Below are 15,205 nucleotides of genomic sequence, written 5' to 3'. Positions count from 1 at the left end.
CTTGCATGGGGCAGCCAAAAATAAATAAATAAATAACATTTTACCAGCATGAAAAGAAACCCTGTACCCATGAGTAGTCACTCTGCATTCCCCCCAACTTCCCTCTTCTACCCCTTACCCCAGCCCTGGTAACCACCAGTCTACTCTCTGTCTGTATGGATTTGCCTGTTCTGAACATTTCATACGAATGGAATCATACATGTGGCCTTTTGTATCTGGCTTTGTTCACTAAGCATAATTTTCTCAAGAGTCATCCATGTCCTCACCTGGATCGGTACTTCATTCCTTTTAATACCTGAATAATATCCCATCATAGAGATCCCCTACAACTTGTTTATCCATTCATCAGTTGGGCTGACATTTGGGTTGTTTCCACCTTTTGGTTGTGAGTAATGCTGCTATGAGCATTCATGTACAAGTTTTTGTGTGAACCTATGTTTTCAATATATTGGTTATATACCTAGAAGCAGAACTGCTGGATCAAATGGCAGTTCCATATCTAAGTTTGAGGAACTGTCAGAATGTTTCCCACGGTGGCTGCAACACTCTACATTTCCACCAGCAACATTCGAGGATTCTGATTTCCCCACATCCTTGTAAACATTTGTTATCTGCCTTTTTGATTCTAGCCACTCTAGTGGGTGTGAATCTGTATCTTATTTACTAGGGGTTTGATTGGTACTTCCTTCATGACTAATGGTGTTGAACGTCTTTTATTGTGGTTACTGGTCATTTGCATATCTTCTTCAGAGAAACTGTCCACTCAAATCCTTTGCCCATTTTTAAATTGGGTTGTCTTTTTATTGTTCTTTTGTTTTCTGTTTTATTTTCAGCCATGTGGCTTGTGGGGTGTTCCCCAACCAGGGATCGAACTCCCACACAAAGCAGTAAAAGTGCAGAGTCCTAACCGCTACACCTTCAGTGAATTCCCTCTGCGTCTTTTTATTGTTATGTTGTAAGAGTCCCTTATAATTTCTAGATACAACTCCCTTATCAGCTACATGACTTGCAAAACTTTTTTTCCCTTTCTCCCATGGGTTGTCACATTCTTGATATTTGTTCTATACGTCTTAAGGTGACTTATTTCATCTTAGTAGGTTATTCCTAGAATTATGATGTAGACATTCTTATTTTTCCCCATAAGTATTTATCTTAACTTTTTATTTTTTATTGGGGTATAGCCGATTAACAATGTTGTGACAGTTTCTGGTGAACAGCGAAGGGACTCAGCCCTACATATACATGTATCCATTCTCCCCCTTCATAAATATTTTTTGTCCTAAATAATAGTTTGTTTGATATCTGCAGAGATACACCAGCTTTCTTTTGGTTAATATTTTCTATTTACTTTCAACCTTCCATATCCTTGCTTTAGATGTTTCTCTTTGTAAACAGCATGAATCTGGGCTCTTTTTATAATCCAATCTGACAGCCAATCTGGCCAAGTTGGTGCATTTACAATTATCGTGACTCAGGCTAATCAGAGGTGTCTGCAATCTGCCATGGACTGGATGGGAGGAGGGAAAAGGAACAGCCATTTATCAAACGTTAGTTCCGTGCCAGCCCGCGCCATGTGTGTCCCACAGGTGGCCTTGCTCAAAGCTCACACTGTGTTGGCATAAACATCATTACTCGTATTTTTTGGAAGGTTTTTCTTTTCTTAATGGCCAAGCCATGTGGCTGGCAGGGTCTTAGTTCCCCAACTGGGGACTGAACCTGCGTCCTCAGCAGTGAAAGCTCGAGTCCTAACCACTGGACTGCCAGGGAAGTAACAGAAGTTTTTTGGGTTGTTTTGAAAGTTTTTTTTTTAATTGAAGTACAGTTAACTTGTTTTTTTAAGTATACGGCAACACTTTTTCAGTTATACATAAATATATATATATATATGAGGGCGTGCAAGCTAAGTTGCTTCAGTTGTGTTCGATTCTTTGCGACCCTATGGACTGTAGCCCACCAGGCTCCTCTGTCCATGGGATTCTCTAGGCAAGAATACTTGAGTGGGCTGCCGTGCCCTCCTCCTGGGGATCTTCCCCACTCAGGGATCGAACCCGTATCTCTTATATCTCCAGCACTGGCAGGATGGTTCTTTACCACTAGCACCACCTGGGAAGCCTATATATGTATGTATGTATGTGTGTGTGTGTGTGTGTGTGTATATATATACCCTTTTTCAGATTTTTTTCCATGGTAGTTCAGACGGTAAAGAATCCACCTGCAATGCAGGAGACCCGGGTTCAATCCCTGGGTAGGGAAGATTCCCTGCAGAAGGGAATGGTTACCCACTCCAGTATTCTTGCCTGGAGAATTCCATGGACAGAAGAGCCTGCTGGGCACAGTCCATGGGGTCACAAAGAGTCAGACACAACTGAGCAACTAACACTTTCCATTATAGGTTATTACAAGATATTGAGTATAGTTCCCCATGCCATACAGTAGGTCTTTGTTGTTTATCTATTTTATATATAGTAGAGTGCACATGTTAACCCCAAACTCCTAATTTATTTCCCCCCTCCATTACTCCTGTTTTATAGAGAAAGGGATCAAGGCTCTGCATGGTTAAGTACCCCAAAGCCGCACAGCTAGTAAGCAGCAGAGCCGGGGTCCTGGCTGGACTCCGGACACCATCCCTACGACTTGCAGGGCATCCAGGAACCATCCTGGAGCGAGCAGGATCCAGCTGCACCTTGAAGGTCAGATTGTGATAGAGAAGGAAAGGGTTTCCAGACAAAGGGTATAATCACAGCTTTTGGGTACAGAGGTGCATCATGGGCTGGAGGGTGGGGCCCCTGTTCCACTTGACCCAGCCCACCCAGAGGTGTAGAAATATCTGTTCTCCACATTCACCCCCCTCCCACTCCCCGCCCTTACCCCTCAGCACTTCTGCCAGTGACGGGCACAGGAGGTCATGCTAAGAGCTTACATGGGAATGCGGGAAATAAGGTCATTCTGTTCCTGTTCCAGTCGTGTTCTGAGGAAATGTTTAGCAACCCATTGAGTGGGGAGGGGGACTTGGAGCATCTGCCAGTTGCCATGGTGTAAATACTCCAATCTCAGCTAAAAACTCGCTAAAATTGCAACATCACTAAATACACAGCTCTTGTGAGCCCAGAAGAGCCAACTCCAGGCCATCACCCTAACTACTCCCTTCTGGAAAAGTCTGCCCAAAGGTGGATGAGAACTGCTACTGAAGGCTGTGCCTTCTCAATGGGGTGCAGACCCTTTATGGGCCCCCCTTTTCTTTCTTCAGCTGGGCTTGGCAGTCTCTGCCCTTCAGGGAGCAGTACAGAGACAGAGCTGAAAGAGCGCTTGCCTAGTGAGCTGCTGGAGACAACAGATGCACCTGTGAGTGTTTATGTGTACCGTTAGTGCCTGCACAATTCTACACATGCCCACATGCGCCTATGCACACTCACGTGTGTCTGTATGTGGGTGAACGTGCCTGTGTAATTGGGGGCTATTCCCGAAGTTGAACCAGAACAGGAACCAGTAAGTGGTGCCTTTTTAAATGTGATCCTTTTAAAAAGTACCTGTGTGCTGATTATGACCACAGTTGTGTCCTAAGCTATCAACTGCACGTGGTTTCTGTCTGCCTCAGCAATTCTGAACCCCTGTCCCCATGGACACAGGGACACGGCCCAAGACAAACATGGAAACCAGCTTCTGGGGCTTCTAGGAGAAGACAGTTCATGGCATACAGCCGAATCCTCAGTTGAGTGGGAATCATGGTCAAGGAGGACAGTGAGCAGGAAGAAGTGGGGGTGGGGGGATGCAGGTAAGGAGGGGGTGGAGTACAAGGGACAGGGCCAGTGATTCAGGAAGCAGTGCTCCAGATCAGTGGAAGCGCCTTCACTCATCTGCCTGCAGGCATCCCTGGCACCGCAGCAGAGGCTTGTGGGGGCAGGGGATGGACACGTGTCTAAATCAACCCAAGGGACCAGTGCCAGCCAACTACCAGCTGACTCCATCACTCAAAATGAATGGCATTTTCTTGGCTCCACACTTTGCACACTTTGCTCGTGGGCAGAGCCCCAGGGAGAGGCTTGATTCTAGCTGGCCAGGGAGAGACTGAGTTCCCAGAAAGGCAACTGGGACTGCTGCACCACCTGAGGTCCCCAAATGCAGCCCAGCCTCTCCACCCACACGGCCCCCAGGACTCCCCTCCCCTCTCCTCCCTCCCCTCCACCCCCCTCCCCCCATTTCCCTGCCCAGCTCACTACAACCATCACTGGCCTGGTCAGGGATACCTGGAGGATTATTTGCAGCATGTGTGAGTGTGCCTGTGTATCCACAGGGCATGCACAACCCCATGTGTGCCTGCCCATGCCTGTGCACACGCAGGTATGCCTGCGTGTGCACAATACCTCCACGCGTGCCTAGGCCTTGAATCTTCTCCCTTGGGGCTTATCTTGCCAGAGTTCCATGTATCATCTACAACTGATGTTAACATGGCAGTCATTCAGGGACTTCCCTTGTGGCCCAGAGGTTAAGACTCCAAGATCCCAATGTAGGTGGTGACGGTTCCATCCCTGATTGGGGCACAAGATCCCACAAGCCAAGTAACGTGGCCAAAAAAGAAAATAACAATAGAATAAAACAGCAGTCACGCACATCTGAAGTCCCTCAGAAGTCACCAAATTCAATGCTTCTTAGACCATTGGTATATGCTATTGGTATATAAATAGAGATAATTCTCACTTTGATGGGGCCAAGTGCTGCCTGCATCTTTTTTGTTGTTGTTCATTATGCTTTTTTTTTTTTTTTTTTGCATCAATTTTTATTTTTATTTCTTTTTTGGCCATGCCGTTGGGCATGCAGGATCTTAGTTTCCCAACCAGGGATCAAACCTGTGCTCCCTGCAGTGGAAACTTGGAGTCTTAACCATGGGACCTCCAGGGAAGTCCCACATGATGCATCATTTGATGGACCTAGGTACCCCATTCTCTTGGACTTGGCGATGTGCTGAGGAGCCCAGTTACCCAGGTACAGAGTAGGCTACTATGTAGAGATCTGCGGAAATTGCCCGCAGGCTTTCCCGTGTGGCTGTCCCACCGGCCACGCCCCAGCACATAGCACTGGCTGGCCTGCCAGTTGTCCCATGTCCTCCAGGGCACCTTTTACAGATGAGACCTGAGGACTGGGACCTGCCTGGACCTGAGGATGACCTCACAGTGCCTGGACCCCTTGGTCAATAGCATTCCTGGAAAAAATATTTGAGTAGATGTTATTGAGATGAAGCCCTTCTCTGGAAGTTAGATCTGTGCACATAACTATCTTCCATCTGGGAAACAGGCTAAGATCACTTACCCAGACTTTTAAAGTCATCTTGCGACAATGATTCTCTAACAGTTTTTGTCATATTGGATGTTTTACCCAGAGGGAATCTTTCCACTAGATTTTTTTTTTTTCAAAGTATCTCCCTTTGCAACAGATTTGAAATAAATTTTTAACTTGGGAGTGAAGTGCTTGAGTGTTCATTCGATTCAGTTGTGTCCAACTCTTTGCGATCCCATGGACTGTAGTCCACTAGGCTCCTCTGTCCATAGGATTCTCCAGGCAAGAACACTGGAATAGGTTGCCATGCCCTTCTCCAGGGGATCTTCCCTACCCGGGGGGTTGAACTCGCATCTCCTGTGTCTCTTGCATTACAGGCAGATTCTTTACCCACTGAGCCACCTGGGAAGCCCCTTTTAACTTGGGGTGGGGGGCGTCAAATCAGTGTACCTTTTCCTGCCCTCTCAACAGCTTAACATGAGTACACTTTGAACAAAGCTGCTTAGAGGAGAAAATTAAGAAAAAAAGTAAAGTTATCAAAACAGAAATTGAGGGGAAGATTGTCTATATCCACAATCACCTGTCTTCCTTCCTTCCATCCTTCCTTCTTCTCTCTGTCTCATTTTTTCTTCCTTTCTCTGTTTCTTTTCTTTCTCCCTCTGTAAGCAGATAGGTTAGGGGATCCCTGGAGAAAGAGAACCAGGAATGACTTTCCTGACACTGTTGTTGTTTAGTTGCTAAGACGTGTCCAACTCTTTGTGACTCCGTAGACTGTAGCCCGCCAGCCTCCAGTGTCCATGGGATTCTCCAGGCAAGAACACTGGAGTGGGTAGCCATTCCTTCTCCAGAGGATCTTCCCAACCCAGGGACTGAACCTGGGTCTCCTGCATTGCAGGTGGATTCTTTACCATCTGAGCCACCAGGGAAGCCAGAAACAAGGCAGGCTGCACTTGCTTATGCCCCGTAATACATCCTTGGGGCAGGGTCCTGGTTCCTCAGGGGTGAAAGGTCGGGGCATGCCCCCGGGAAAGTGCTGCAAGGCAAATTCCGGAGGCTGGCTAAACTTCCAGGGGCTGGCCCCCTGCAGCCTGGTCCAATCAGGTACCAACATAAAGCCCTCGGACACTGACCACCGCTGTAGCCCGCGCTTTCTTCCTTATATGAAAAGACCTGGCCTGGATGCCTGCCCGGACTATAAAACCCCTCCCCACCCCTCATACCTTGCAGACTCCCTTTGTCTCCTCACTCACCAGCCCCCGGGAGTTCTGCCCGAGAGCGACGCTTAATAAAAGGCCTTTACCACCGGTCCTTAGAGGCGGCTTTTTTCCTCCCGCGGCGTTTTTCCTAACAAGGGGATATACATAATAATATATTTTTGAGTTCTGCAGGAACCAAGGCCCCCATCCAGGTGGAAGATAGAATGATGATGTTGACCCTCCTGAGTTCAATCACCTTCAGCGTGGACTCTGTCACCCTTGGCCCCAATTCTATGCTGCATGCTCCTTTGCTCAAGCCCCCTCATGAATATGCACGTACCTTTAGGTTAATAGCATCACCGACAAGAGTTTGAGCAAGTTCCAGAAGTTGGTGATGGACAGGGAAGCCTGGCCTGCTGCAGTCCATGGGGTCAAAAAGAGTCAGACACGACTGAGCACCTGAACTGACCTTAGGTCAAAACGTCCCCAATTTTGCTGTTGGGGAGACACTGTTTTAGAGGAGATGCCCCCTATTTTCCTTACTTGCTGCATGTAATAAATCCCTCCTTCTGATCCTTGGCTTGGTTGTGACACCCACCAAGGGACAAACCCAGTTTTCAGGGAACACCTTCCCTTCCATTTCCTTCCCTTCCCTCCCCTTCCTTTCCTCCTTTCTACCTTTGGGGAAATCTTCAGGAAGGTTCCTGGCGCTCCTTAAGCCCCTAGGAGTCTAAAGCTCACCCCTCACCTCTAACCCCACCCCACCCTAAACCCTTCCCCCATGAGCAGCACAGAGTTCATTAAACAGAAAAAAAAAAAAAAAACTATTCAAAACTCAAGTATCTAGCAGCCTCTGGTAACTGCAAGTGAGAACGTGAGTAAGATCTGTAAAGATCCTGTGAGTCAAGGGGGAAAATAAGGTTTAATTTACAGAAGTCTCGTTTTGACCATATTTTCCCCAACCTCTGTCCGCCCACCCAACCCCCCACCCACCCCCACCCAGCCCGCGCGGGGTTTCCAACCCTCCCAGCCAGCTTTTCCTGACCCACCGTCCGTGACCCACCTTTCAGGCCGGGCTCCCAGTCCCCTCCCATGGAAATCTGACCTGTCACCTCAGCCGCTGGCTCAGACCACAGACCGGGACACAGCCCAGCAGGAAAAGTCCAGAAGTGATCATCCCCACAGGCTCACGCCCCCTGCGGCATCGCGGACTCTGAGCACCGCCCAGATCCGCATCCGGAGCCTGGGGGGCGGGGGGGGGGGGCGGTCTAGGTCTCTAACGCCCAAGTTCCAGGAAGTCTTGCCGAGAGGCTGCACGCCCCCTCCTCCCACTTCCCGTCCTCCCCCTTCTCCTCGCCTTTCCCTCCGCCCCACTCCCGGATTAAATTCCGGAAGAGTCCCGGAACTTGCCTGGGGTCCTGCAGGCGGTCCCTATCCCATCTGCTTTCTCTGTTATTCTAATCGAGTCTTGGGGACACCCTCTGTCAACTGCCGAGAGCTATGCATATGACCGGGGTTGGTATTGTTATTACTAAGAGACGCTCGGTTTCGAAATCGCTTTGCATTTTCTTGCACCAAATCTTGGCGGTTCCCGTGCCTGGAAGCCTCGGCCGCGTGGGACTTTTTTCCTCCCTGTGATTTGAGAAGTGGAAGCCCACTCTTGCTCTCCTGCTCGGGAAGAGGGTGGTTTGAGACGGGTGAGCAGAGAAGTTGAACTTGGAGTTGGCGGGTGGGGGCTGGGACTCTTCCTCTCTGCCTGCCTTACTCGCTGACCTTAGACAAGTCACTTCACGTCTCCGTCTCCGAGCTTCAGCTTTCTCACCCAGAGTGGACTGAACCCCCTCCTCAGAGTGTTGTCGTGTGACCATGTGCCAGGGGAATGAAAGTAAAGCCCCTGGTGGCTGCACTCTGAAGGACCTGGGTCAGTGACAGGTCAGGCATGCTGGCTGTCTCCACCCGCTGGGGGAGGGCTGGCAGGGTGGCCTGAGTTAGCATATTTTAAAAATAGGATGCCCAGTTAAAGTAGTATTTCAAATAAGAGACTTTTAAGTATAGAAGTATGTCCTGTACAATATTGGGGATAGACTGAAAAAAAGTATTCATTATCTGAAACCCAAATTTACCTGCAAACCCTAAAAGAGAGACTAAGGTACTGATAATAGATTCTCTTGCTGCTACCAGAGAGTTTTTGTCTGAGACTGAGAACTCCGGGGAAGATGGAGTGAGAGCCTTTGAAAGAAATATGGACTGAGGTAGAAAGATCTAGAACACAGCCCTAAAAAGGGTAGTAGTGGCCTCCAGGACTGGTTCACTTTCTGCTCTCAAACCAGCAACAAACACACCTGCAGCCTGGATAGGGGCTGGGCTTGGTGGACCCCTGTCTCTCCTCTTCTCCCCCGCCGCCCCCCCACCCCGTTTCCAGTTTACCTGCTCCTCCTCCAGCTCCGGCTGGGGACTGGCCGCTAGGCCAACAACCCACTTCCCAACCCTGCATTCCCTACACCAGAGGGACAGCAAGAGATATCACAGAAGAAGCTAGACTGAGGTGATAAATCAGGAGTAAAACTTGCTCTGTGTTAATTATCTTCCAGGAAACCAGGACTGTGTCACTGCAGAAAGCCGGGAGCAAGACACGCCCCAGAGCTGGTTTAACCTGTTGTGACCAGACTGGCTGAATTAACCATCGCTCAACTGGACACATGACCACTCCATTCCTATGCAGGACTTTCATCCGACAAACATTTTCTCCCCTCCTTTGTCCATCCCACTGGGAAGCATCAACTGGCTACTCCTCCTCCATCCTGACTCTGCCCCCATCACCTGTCTGCCTCTCCCTCCTCCACCTCACCTAGTCAGTCCCTTGGATCCTCCCCAAGCCCCACTGCTTAGCTCAGGCTCATCAGAGCGCACCTGAACTGCAGCAGCCTCCTCCCCATCTACCCATCTACCCCAGCTCCATTCCCCATAAAAGCAGGTCTCAGCTTGCCACTTCTCTGCTGCTAATCCTCTGTTTTGCATCAGAGGCCAAGGCCCAGCCCTCAGGGACGAACGAGCAGGACAAACCAGGGTGCCTGAATAAAACATGCCTCTTCCAGTCAGTCACCCAGGAGAAACTTACTCATCCCAAGAGGGGAGGCGGGGAAGAAGCTCCAGGGAGGTTTCTGGCTCAGCCAACTCTCATCAACCAAGGTGAGGAAGGGGGACACAGTGGTGGCTCAGCCTGGGGTAAGGACTAGACCCCACTCCACTTACAAACTGCCCTCTGCATTTCTTAGATGCTCAACCTCATTCATAACATGTGCTCAGTTGCTCTGTCGTGTCCGACTCTTTGTGACCCCACAGACTGTAGCCTGTTGGGCTCCTCTGTCCATGGGATTCTCTAGGCAGGAATACTGGAGTGGGTTGCCATTTCCTTCTCCAAGGGATCTTCCTGACCCAGGGATTGAACCCTGGTCTCTTGTATTGCAGGCAGATTCCTTACCATCTGAGCCACTGGAGAAACCCCCGTTCATAACATAAGAAATGTAAATTAAAGCTACACGATACCATTTTTCACCCATCAGATGAGCAAAACCAGAAACCCAACAAAAGGGAGCTCATGCCTGTTGAGGTCAAGGTGTCTGAAAACAGTCTGAAAGTTAATTGGCACAGTCTCTTTAAAGGGTCAACTGGTAATACCTGTCAAAAAATTGTATATACAAACTCTTGGTCCTAGCAATTCCACTTTCAGAAGTTTACCCTGCAGGTACACAAGTGCCCTGGGATTTTCCCAGTGGATCAATGGTAAAGAATTCTGTCTGTCAAGGCAGGAGACAGTGCGGGTTCAACCCCTGAATTGGGAAGATCCCCTGGAGGAGGAAATGGCAATTCCCTCCAATATTCTCACCTGGAAAATCCCAGAGACAGAGGAGCCTGGCAGGCTACAGTCCATGAGGTCGCAAAAGAATTGGACATGACTGAGCAACTAAACAATAACCACACCATACAGGTGCCCTAAGATGTATATAATATGCACCAGGATATTCATTGAACTATAGCTTTCATAGTTTCCATTTGGAACCTAAATAGGAGGGTAGTTAATAAGTTCTGCTTCAGCCATACAATTAAATATTATGTTCTATTTGAAAGAATGAGGCAGCTAAGTACTAAAATTAAGTGATCCTAACTAAGATTTATCACGTGCAAAAGCCAAGTGCAGAACAGTGCGTACAGCATTTAAAGCTTATTATTTTTTTAAAAATGTAAATGTTTCATAAGTATAGAGTGTCTTTGGAAGGAAACAATCAAAAACAGTGTCTTGGAGTGGGATGCTGGGAGACCAAGAATAAAAATGGGAGGAAGACCTTTTGGTGTTTGCCCTTTAAATTTTGTGAAATATTATCAAATCCAGCAAAATATCATGAATGTATATTTCATATGTATATAATGTGTGTGTGTGTGTATAAAATCATTTTAAGTGTAGATGAATTTGTAAAAAAATATATTTATTTATTTGACCATGCCTCGAAGCTTGCAGGATATTAGTTCTACAACCGGGGATCAAAACTCAGCAGTGGATGTGCAGAGCCCTGACCGCTGGACTCCCAGGGAATTCCCTAAAACTAGGGGATTTTTCTACCCTAGTGCTCCAAGAGAGATGGTGATAAGCATATTGCATAGCCCTGCTCCTTCCAGACCTCAGTTTTCCGTCTATACAATGGCAGTCTCAGGGACTTCAAGGAGATCAATCCAGTCAATCCTGAAAGAAATCAACCCTGAATATTCGTTGGAAGGACTGATGCTGAAGCTGAAGCTGCAGTACTTTGACTATGTGATTTGATGAGACGATTCATTGGAAAAGACCCTAATGCTGGGGAAGACGGAGGGCAGGAGGAAAAGGGGGTGACAGAGGATGAGATGGTTGGATAGCATCACCAACTCAGTGGACTCAATGAATTTGAGCAAACTCCAGGAGATAGTGGAGGCCAGAGGAGCCTGGCATGCTGCAGGTCCATGAGGTCGCAAAAAATCAGACACGACTTACCAACTGAACAACAACAGTGGAAGTTTGAGACCAGGTTTCTGCATTATTTCTTAATCTTACAACTAACCAACCAAACCAGTACCGATGTAGTGGCCATAAGATGACCTTTGATGGGCTGGGGAAGGGATGGTATAAAATGGCATTAATGAATGAGCAAAGTCTGGGAGATAGTGGAGGACAGGGAAGCTGGGTGTGCTGCAGTCATTGGGGTTACAAAGAGTTGGACATAATAACTAAACAACAACAACAATAAAAGTAGGAGGTACTACCATCGATTGATGAACAGGATCACTCCTGTGGCTTTGGAGCAAGTGATCATGGGAAAGCTGCATCTGCCTGCGTTGGGGACACCTGTCTCTCCTGCAAATCAGTTCTCTAGGGCTTGGCAGCTTCTTCCCTCCCATCACCTATCTGCTTCTCCCATCACCTCTCTGCCCGCCTGCCTCTATCCCTGAGGCCCTCAGGGAGGAGCTGGCCCAGGGGAGGAGCTAGAGACAGCGGTGGAACAAGTTCTATGGGGCAGAGGGAAGGCGCCTACCTCCCTATTTATTAACTGAGGTCCTGGCCTCCCTCCGGCCCTGATCTAGGCAGGTCAGGCTCTGAATTGCCTGCATGCTCCTCCCCACTTCCCTGTGCCCATTCAAAAGAGGCAGCTCTCATAGATGCTGGAGCTTGACACCCCCAGCTCCTTCCCCCAGTCTAGCCTCCTCCTCTAACAGGGGATGTCTGTGCCTGAGGCTGGGAGACCAGAGATGCCTGCTATGTTGAGCCTCCCTGGGAGGTGAGAGCTGGCAATCTGAGCCTTCAGAGCACATTTGGAGCCTCAGTTAGCAGGCAGCCACCTCCCTCCAAAGCCTCCTGTTGGGCTCAGCACTGGCCTTTTCTCTCTCTCTCTTTACAAAAAAAAACAAAAATTATTTATTTATTTGGCGGTGTCAGCATGTGGGATCTTCAATCTTCGTTGTAGCATGCAAACTCTTAATTGTGGCATTGTCTAGTTTCCTGACCAGGGATCGAGCCCAGATCTCCTGTACTGTGGGCACGGAGTCTTAAACACTGGACCAGCAGGGAGTTTCCTGGCCTTTTTCTTAATGATCTTAATGATGAGAGCCAAAGAAAAAATACATGGGCTTCAGAGGAGCCGAGGGTGGATATTGTCCTGGCCCTTATTCTCTCTCTCCCATCCTCCCTGGGTTTTCTGTTCTAGATCAGCGCTGGACCCCTGATGAAGTCACTCTCCTTCTTGGGGCCCTGTAGCTGTTAGAAGAGGGGCTTGGGCCCAGGAAGCTGTGTGTTACCAGATGCCCCCAGGTGGTTCCAAGGCAGGTAGTGGGTAGACAGGGTTAAAGAAGCAGCTGTCTTGTACATTCCAGAAAGGCTTTGACTTACATTCCTCCTGGATGTGCCCCTGGAAGCCAAGGGTCTGAAGTGAGCAAGCAAGAGGCTGGGGCTTTTGGAAACAAGGCAGATGATCCTCTTAGTAGGACTTGACTCTGAAAGCTGCTACCATTAGTGGTTAGGATTCTGAGCTTCTACTGCCTGGGGCCCCAGTTCAATCCCTGGTCAAGGAACAAAATCCTACAAGCAACACATTGCAGGCAAATAAATTTTAAAAAAAATTTTTTTAAATACCAATCATACAACCCAGCCATTGTGTCCTTCGATTCTTACCCAAGAATGAAAACATGTCCACACAGATGTCTGTAGGAGTTTTTCTGGTAATAACCCCAAACTGGAAACAACACAAATATTGACCATTAGAATGGGTAAACAAATATGGTATATCCATACAATAGAATGTTACTCCGCAGTTAAAAGGAGAAAAGGATTGATTCACACAACATGGATGAACTTCAAAATAATTATGTTGAGTGAAAGAAGACCAAAAAAAAGTATATTCTGTTTGATTTCATTTATATAAAATAGTAGAAAGTGACAGAAAGGGAATCAGTGGTTACCTGGGGCGAAGGTAGAGAGAAAGAGGGAGAGATTACAAAAGGACACGGGACTTCCCTGGCGGTCCAGTGGTTAAAACTCCTTGCTCCCAATGCAGGGAGCACAAGTTTGATCCCTGTTCTTGGTCCAGGAACTAAGATCCTGCATACTCTACAACACAGCCAAAATAATAGTAATAAGGGCACGAAGAAACTGGTAGGTATGATGGGTAGGTTCATTACCTTTATTAAGGTAATGTTTACATGTGTTGAAACCCAAATTATTTTATATTTTGAATATGCACAGTTTGTTGTGTGTCTATTATATTGTAATTAAAAAATTTTATTGGAAGATATTTGTTTAGTATTGTGTTGATTTCTGCTATTTATCAACATGAACCACCCACAAGTATACATATGTCCCTCTCTCTTGAGCCTCCCTCCCGTCTCCCACCCCATCCCCCTACTCTAGGTTGTCACAGAGCACTATTTGAGCTCCCTGTATCACACGGCAAATTCCCACTGGTTGTCTGTTTTACATACGGTAAAGTGTGTTTCCATGGTATTCAATTTTTTAAAAGGCGGTAATGAGTGAACATGGGTTGAGCATATCTAGGTCCAATCAAGCATTGAAGGTGCATACAGAAATCAATCTAGATACTTTTAAGCATGAAGAACAGAAAAACCAACTTAGGTAGCACAAACGCAGTAAAATGCCTGATGTCATCTACCTGGAAGGGCCAGAGGCTTCAAGTAAAGTTTGACTGATCCCTTCTGAGTACTAGACACCACCTTTACCAATATGATGGAATCCTCATAATTGTCAGGGGACTTAGCTACAAATAGCAGAATATACTCTAACTGATTTAAGCAGCAAAGGAATGTATTTAAAGATATACATGTAAATAGCTCACACAGTATCTGAGCAGGATAGAGAACTAAGCTTGGAGGCTACAAGCTGGGAACAATATGTCAGTTTTACCCCAGGACTGTTATCAGCAAATCACATGCTTTTTGCCTCCACTAGGCATTGTTGCCCATATAAGGGAGGAAGGATCTCTACTGAGAGTATTCACATTGCCCCACAAAAGCTCTATGTCTCTGCCACTCCCTGTAGCATCCTCTTCCCCATGTAGCTCTCTTCTGAATCAGAGTCAGCTGTATCTGATTGGGCAATCCTGGACCACATTCCTGTGCCCTAACTATACAGGAGGCTAGATAGAAGAGTCTTTTACCTTATATTTTCCTAGTAGGAAATCATCTTGGCATGCATAAGAGAGGTTTTCAAAAAGATACTGGGTGACCACAACATAAACAAATGGTTCACTATAAGTCCTATATGGGAGAGACTATAATTATTACTTTTTTTTAATTATTACTTTTTAAATAATTTCATTTTTTCATTTTTGGCCGTGCTGGGTCTTCATCACTGTGTGGACTTTTCTCTAGTCTTGGCGAATGGGGACTACTCTCTATCTGTGGTGCGCGAGTTTCTCCTTACGGAGGAGGCTTCTCTTGGTGCAGAGCATGGGCTCTAGGACACCTGGGATTCAGCAGCTGCGGCACGTGGGCTTAGTAGTTACAGCTCCCAGGCTGTAGAGCAGACTAAATAGGTGTGGTGCACAGATTTAGCTGCTCTGCAGCACGTGAGATCTTGGCCCAGGGATCAAACCCGGGTCTCCTGCATTGCAAGGCAGATTCTTAACCACTGAGCCACCAGGGAAGCCCTGGGAGAGATTCTTATTTATCACAGTTACAATTGAGGAAACTAAGGCTCTTAA

The 15,205-nt window shown here is 47.3% G+C and overlaps 1 protein-coding gene and 1 long non-coding RNA gene across 4 annotated transcripts in view; one reads left to right on the top strand and one right to left on the bottom strand.

Annotated features, from left to right (window-relative positions):
- SPNS3 (SPNS lysolipid transporter 3, sphingosine-1-phosphate (putative)) overlaps positions 1 to 7,675 on the bottom strand; it is a 73,419-nt gene extending 65,744 nt beyond the window's left edge. Inside the window, exons 1-2 of one of the 3 annotated variants that reach the window (XM_061143158.1) lie at positions 7,531 to 7,675; positions 5,852 to 5,956 (exon numbers count right to left, since the gene is read on the bottom strand). In XM_061143158.1, the coding sequence (XP_060999141.1) occupies positions 5,852 to 5,894 (43 nt within the window). In that variant the 5' untranslated portion in view covers positions 5,895 to 5,956; positions 7,531 to 7,675. The remainder of the gene's footprint in view (positions 1 to 5,851; positions 5,957 to 7,530) is intronic. The other 2 variants (XM_061143159.1, XM_061143161.1) reach the window with 2 other exon arrangements.
- A 129-nt stretch (positions 7,676 to 7,804) lies between these two features.
- On the top strand, positions 7,805 to 12,161 carry LOC133057081 (uncharacterized). Its single transcript, XR_009692967.1, has 3 exons — positions 7,805 to 8,164; positions 9,059 to 9,656; positions 10,977 to 12,161. It is a non-coding gene; the product is annotated as an uncharacterized LOC133057081 (long non-coding RNA).
- The last annotated feature ends 3,044 nt before the right edge of the window (positions 12,162 to 15,205 follow it).

Source organism: Dama dama, chromosome 5, assembly GCF_033118175.1.
Source record: "Dama dama isolate Ldn47 chromosome 5, ASM3311817v1, whole genome shotgun sequence".
NCBI lineage: Eukaryota > Metazoa > Chordata > Mammalia > Artiodactyla > Cervidae > Dama > Dama dama.
The sequence above is the reverse complement of the archived record's forward strand: the minus strand, read 5'-3'. Positions and strand labels throughout refer to the sequence as shown.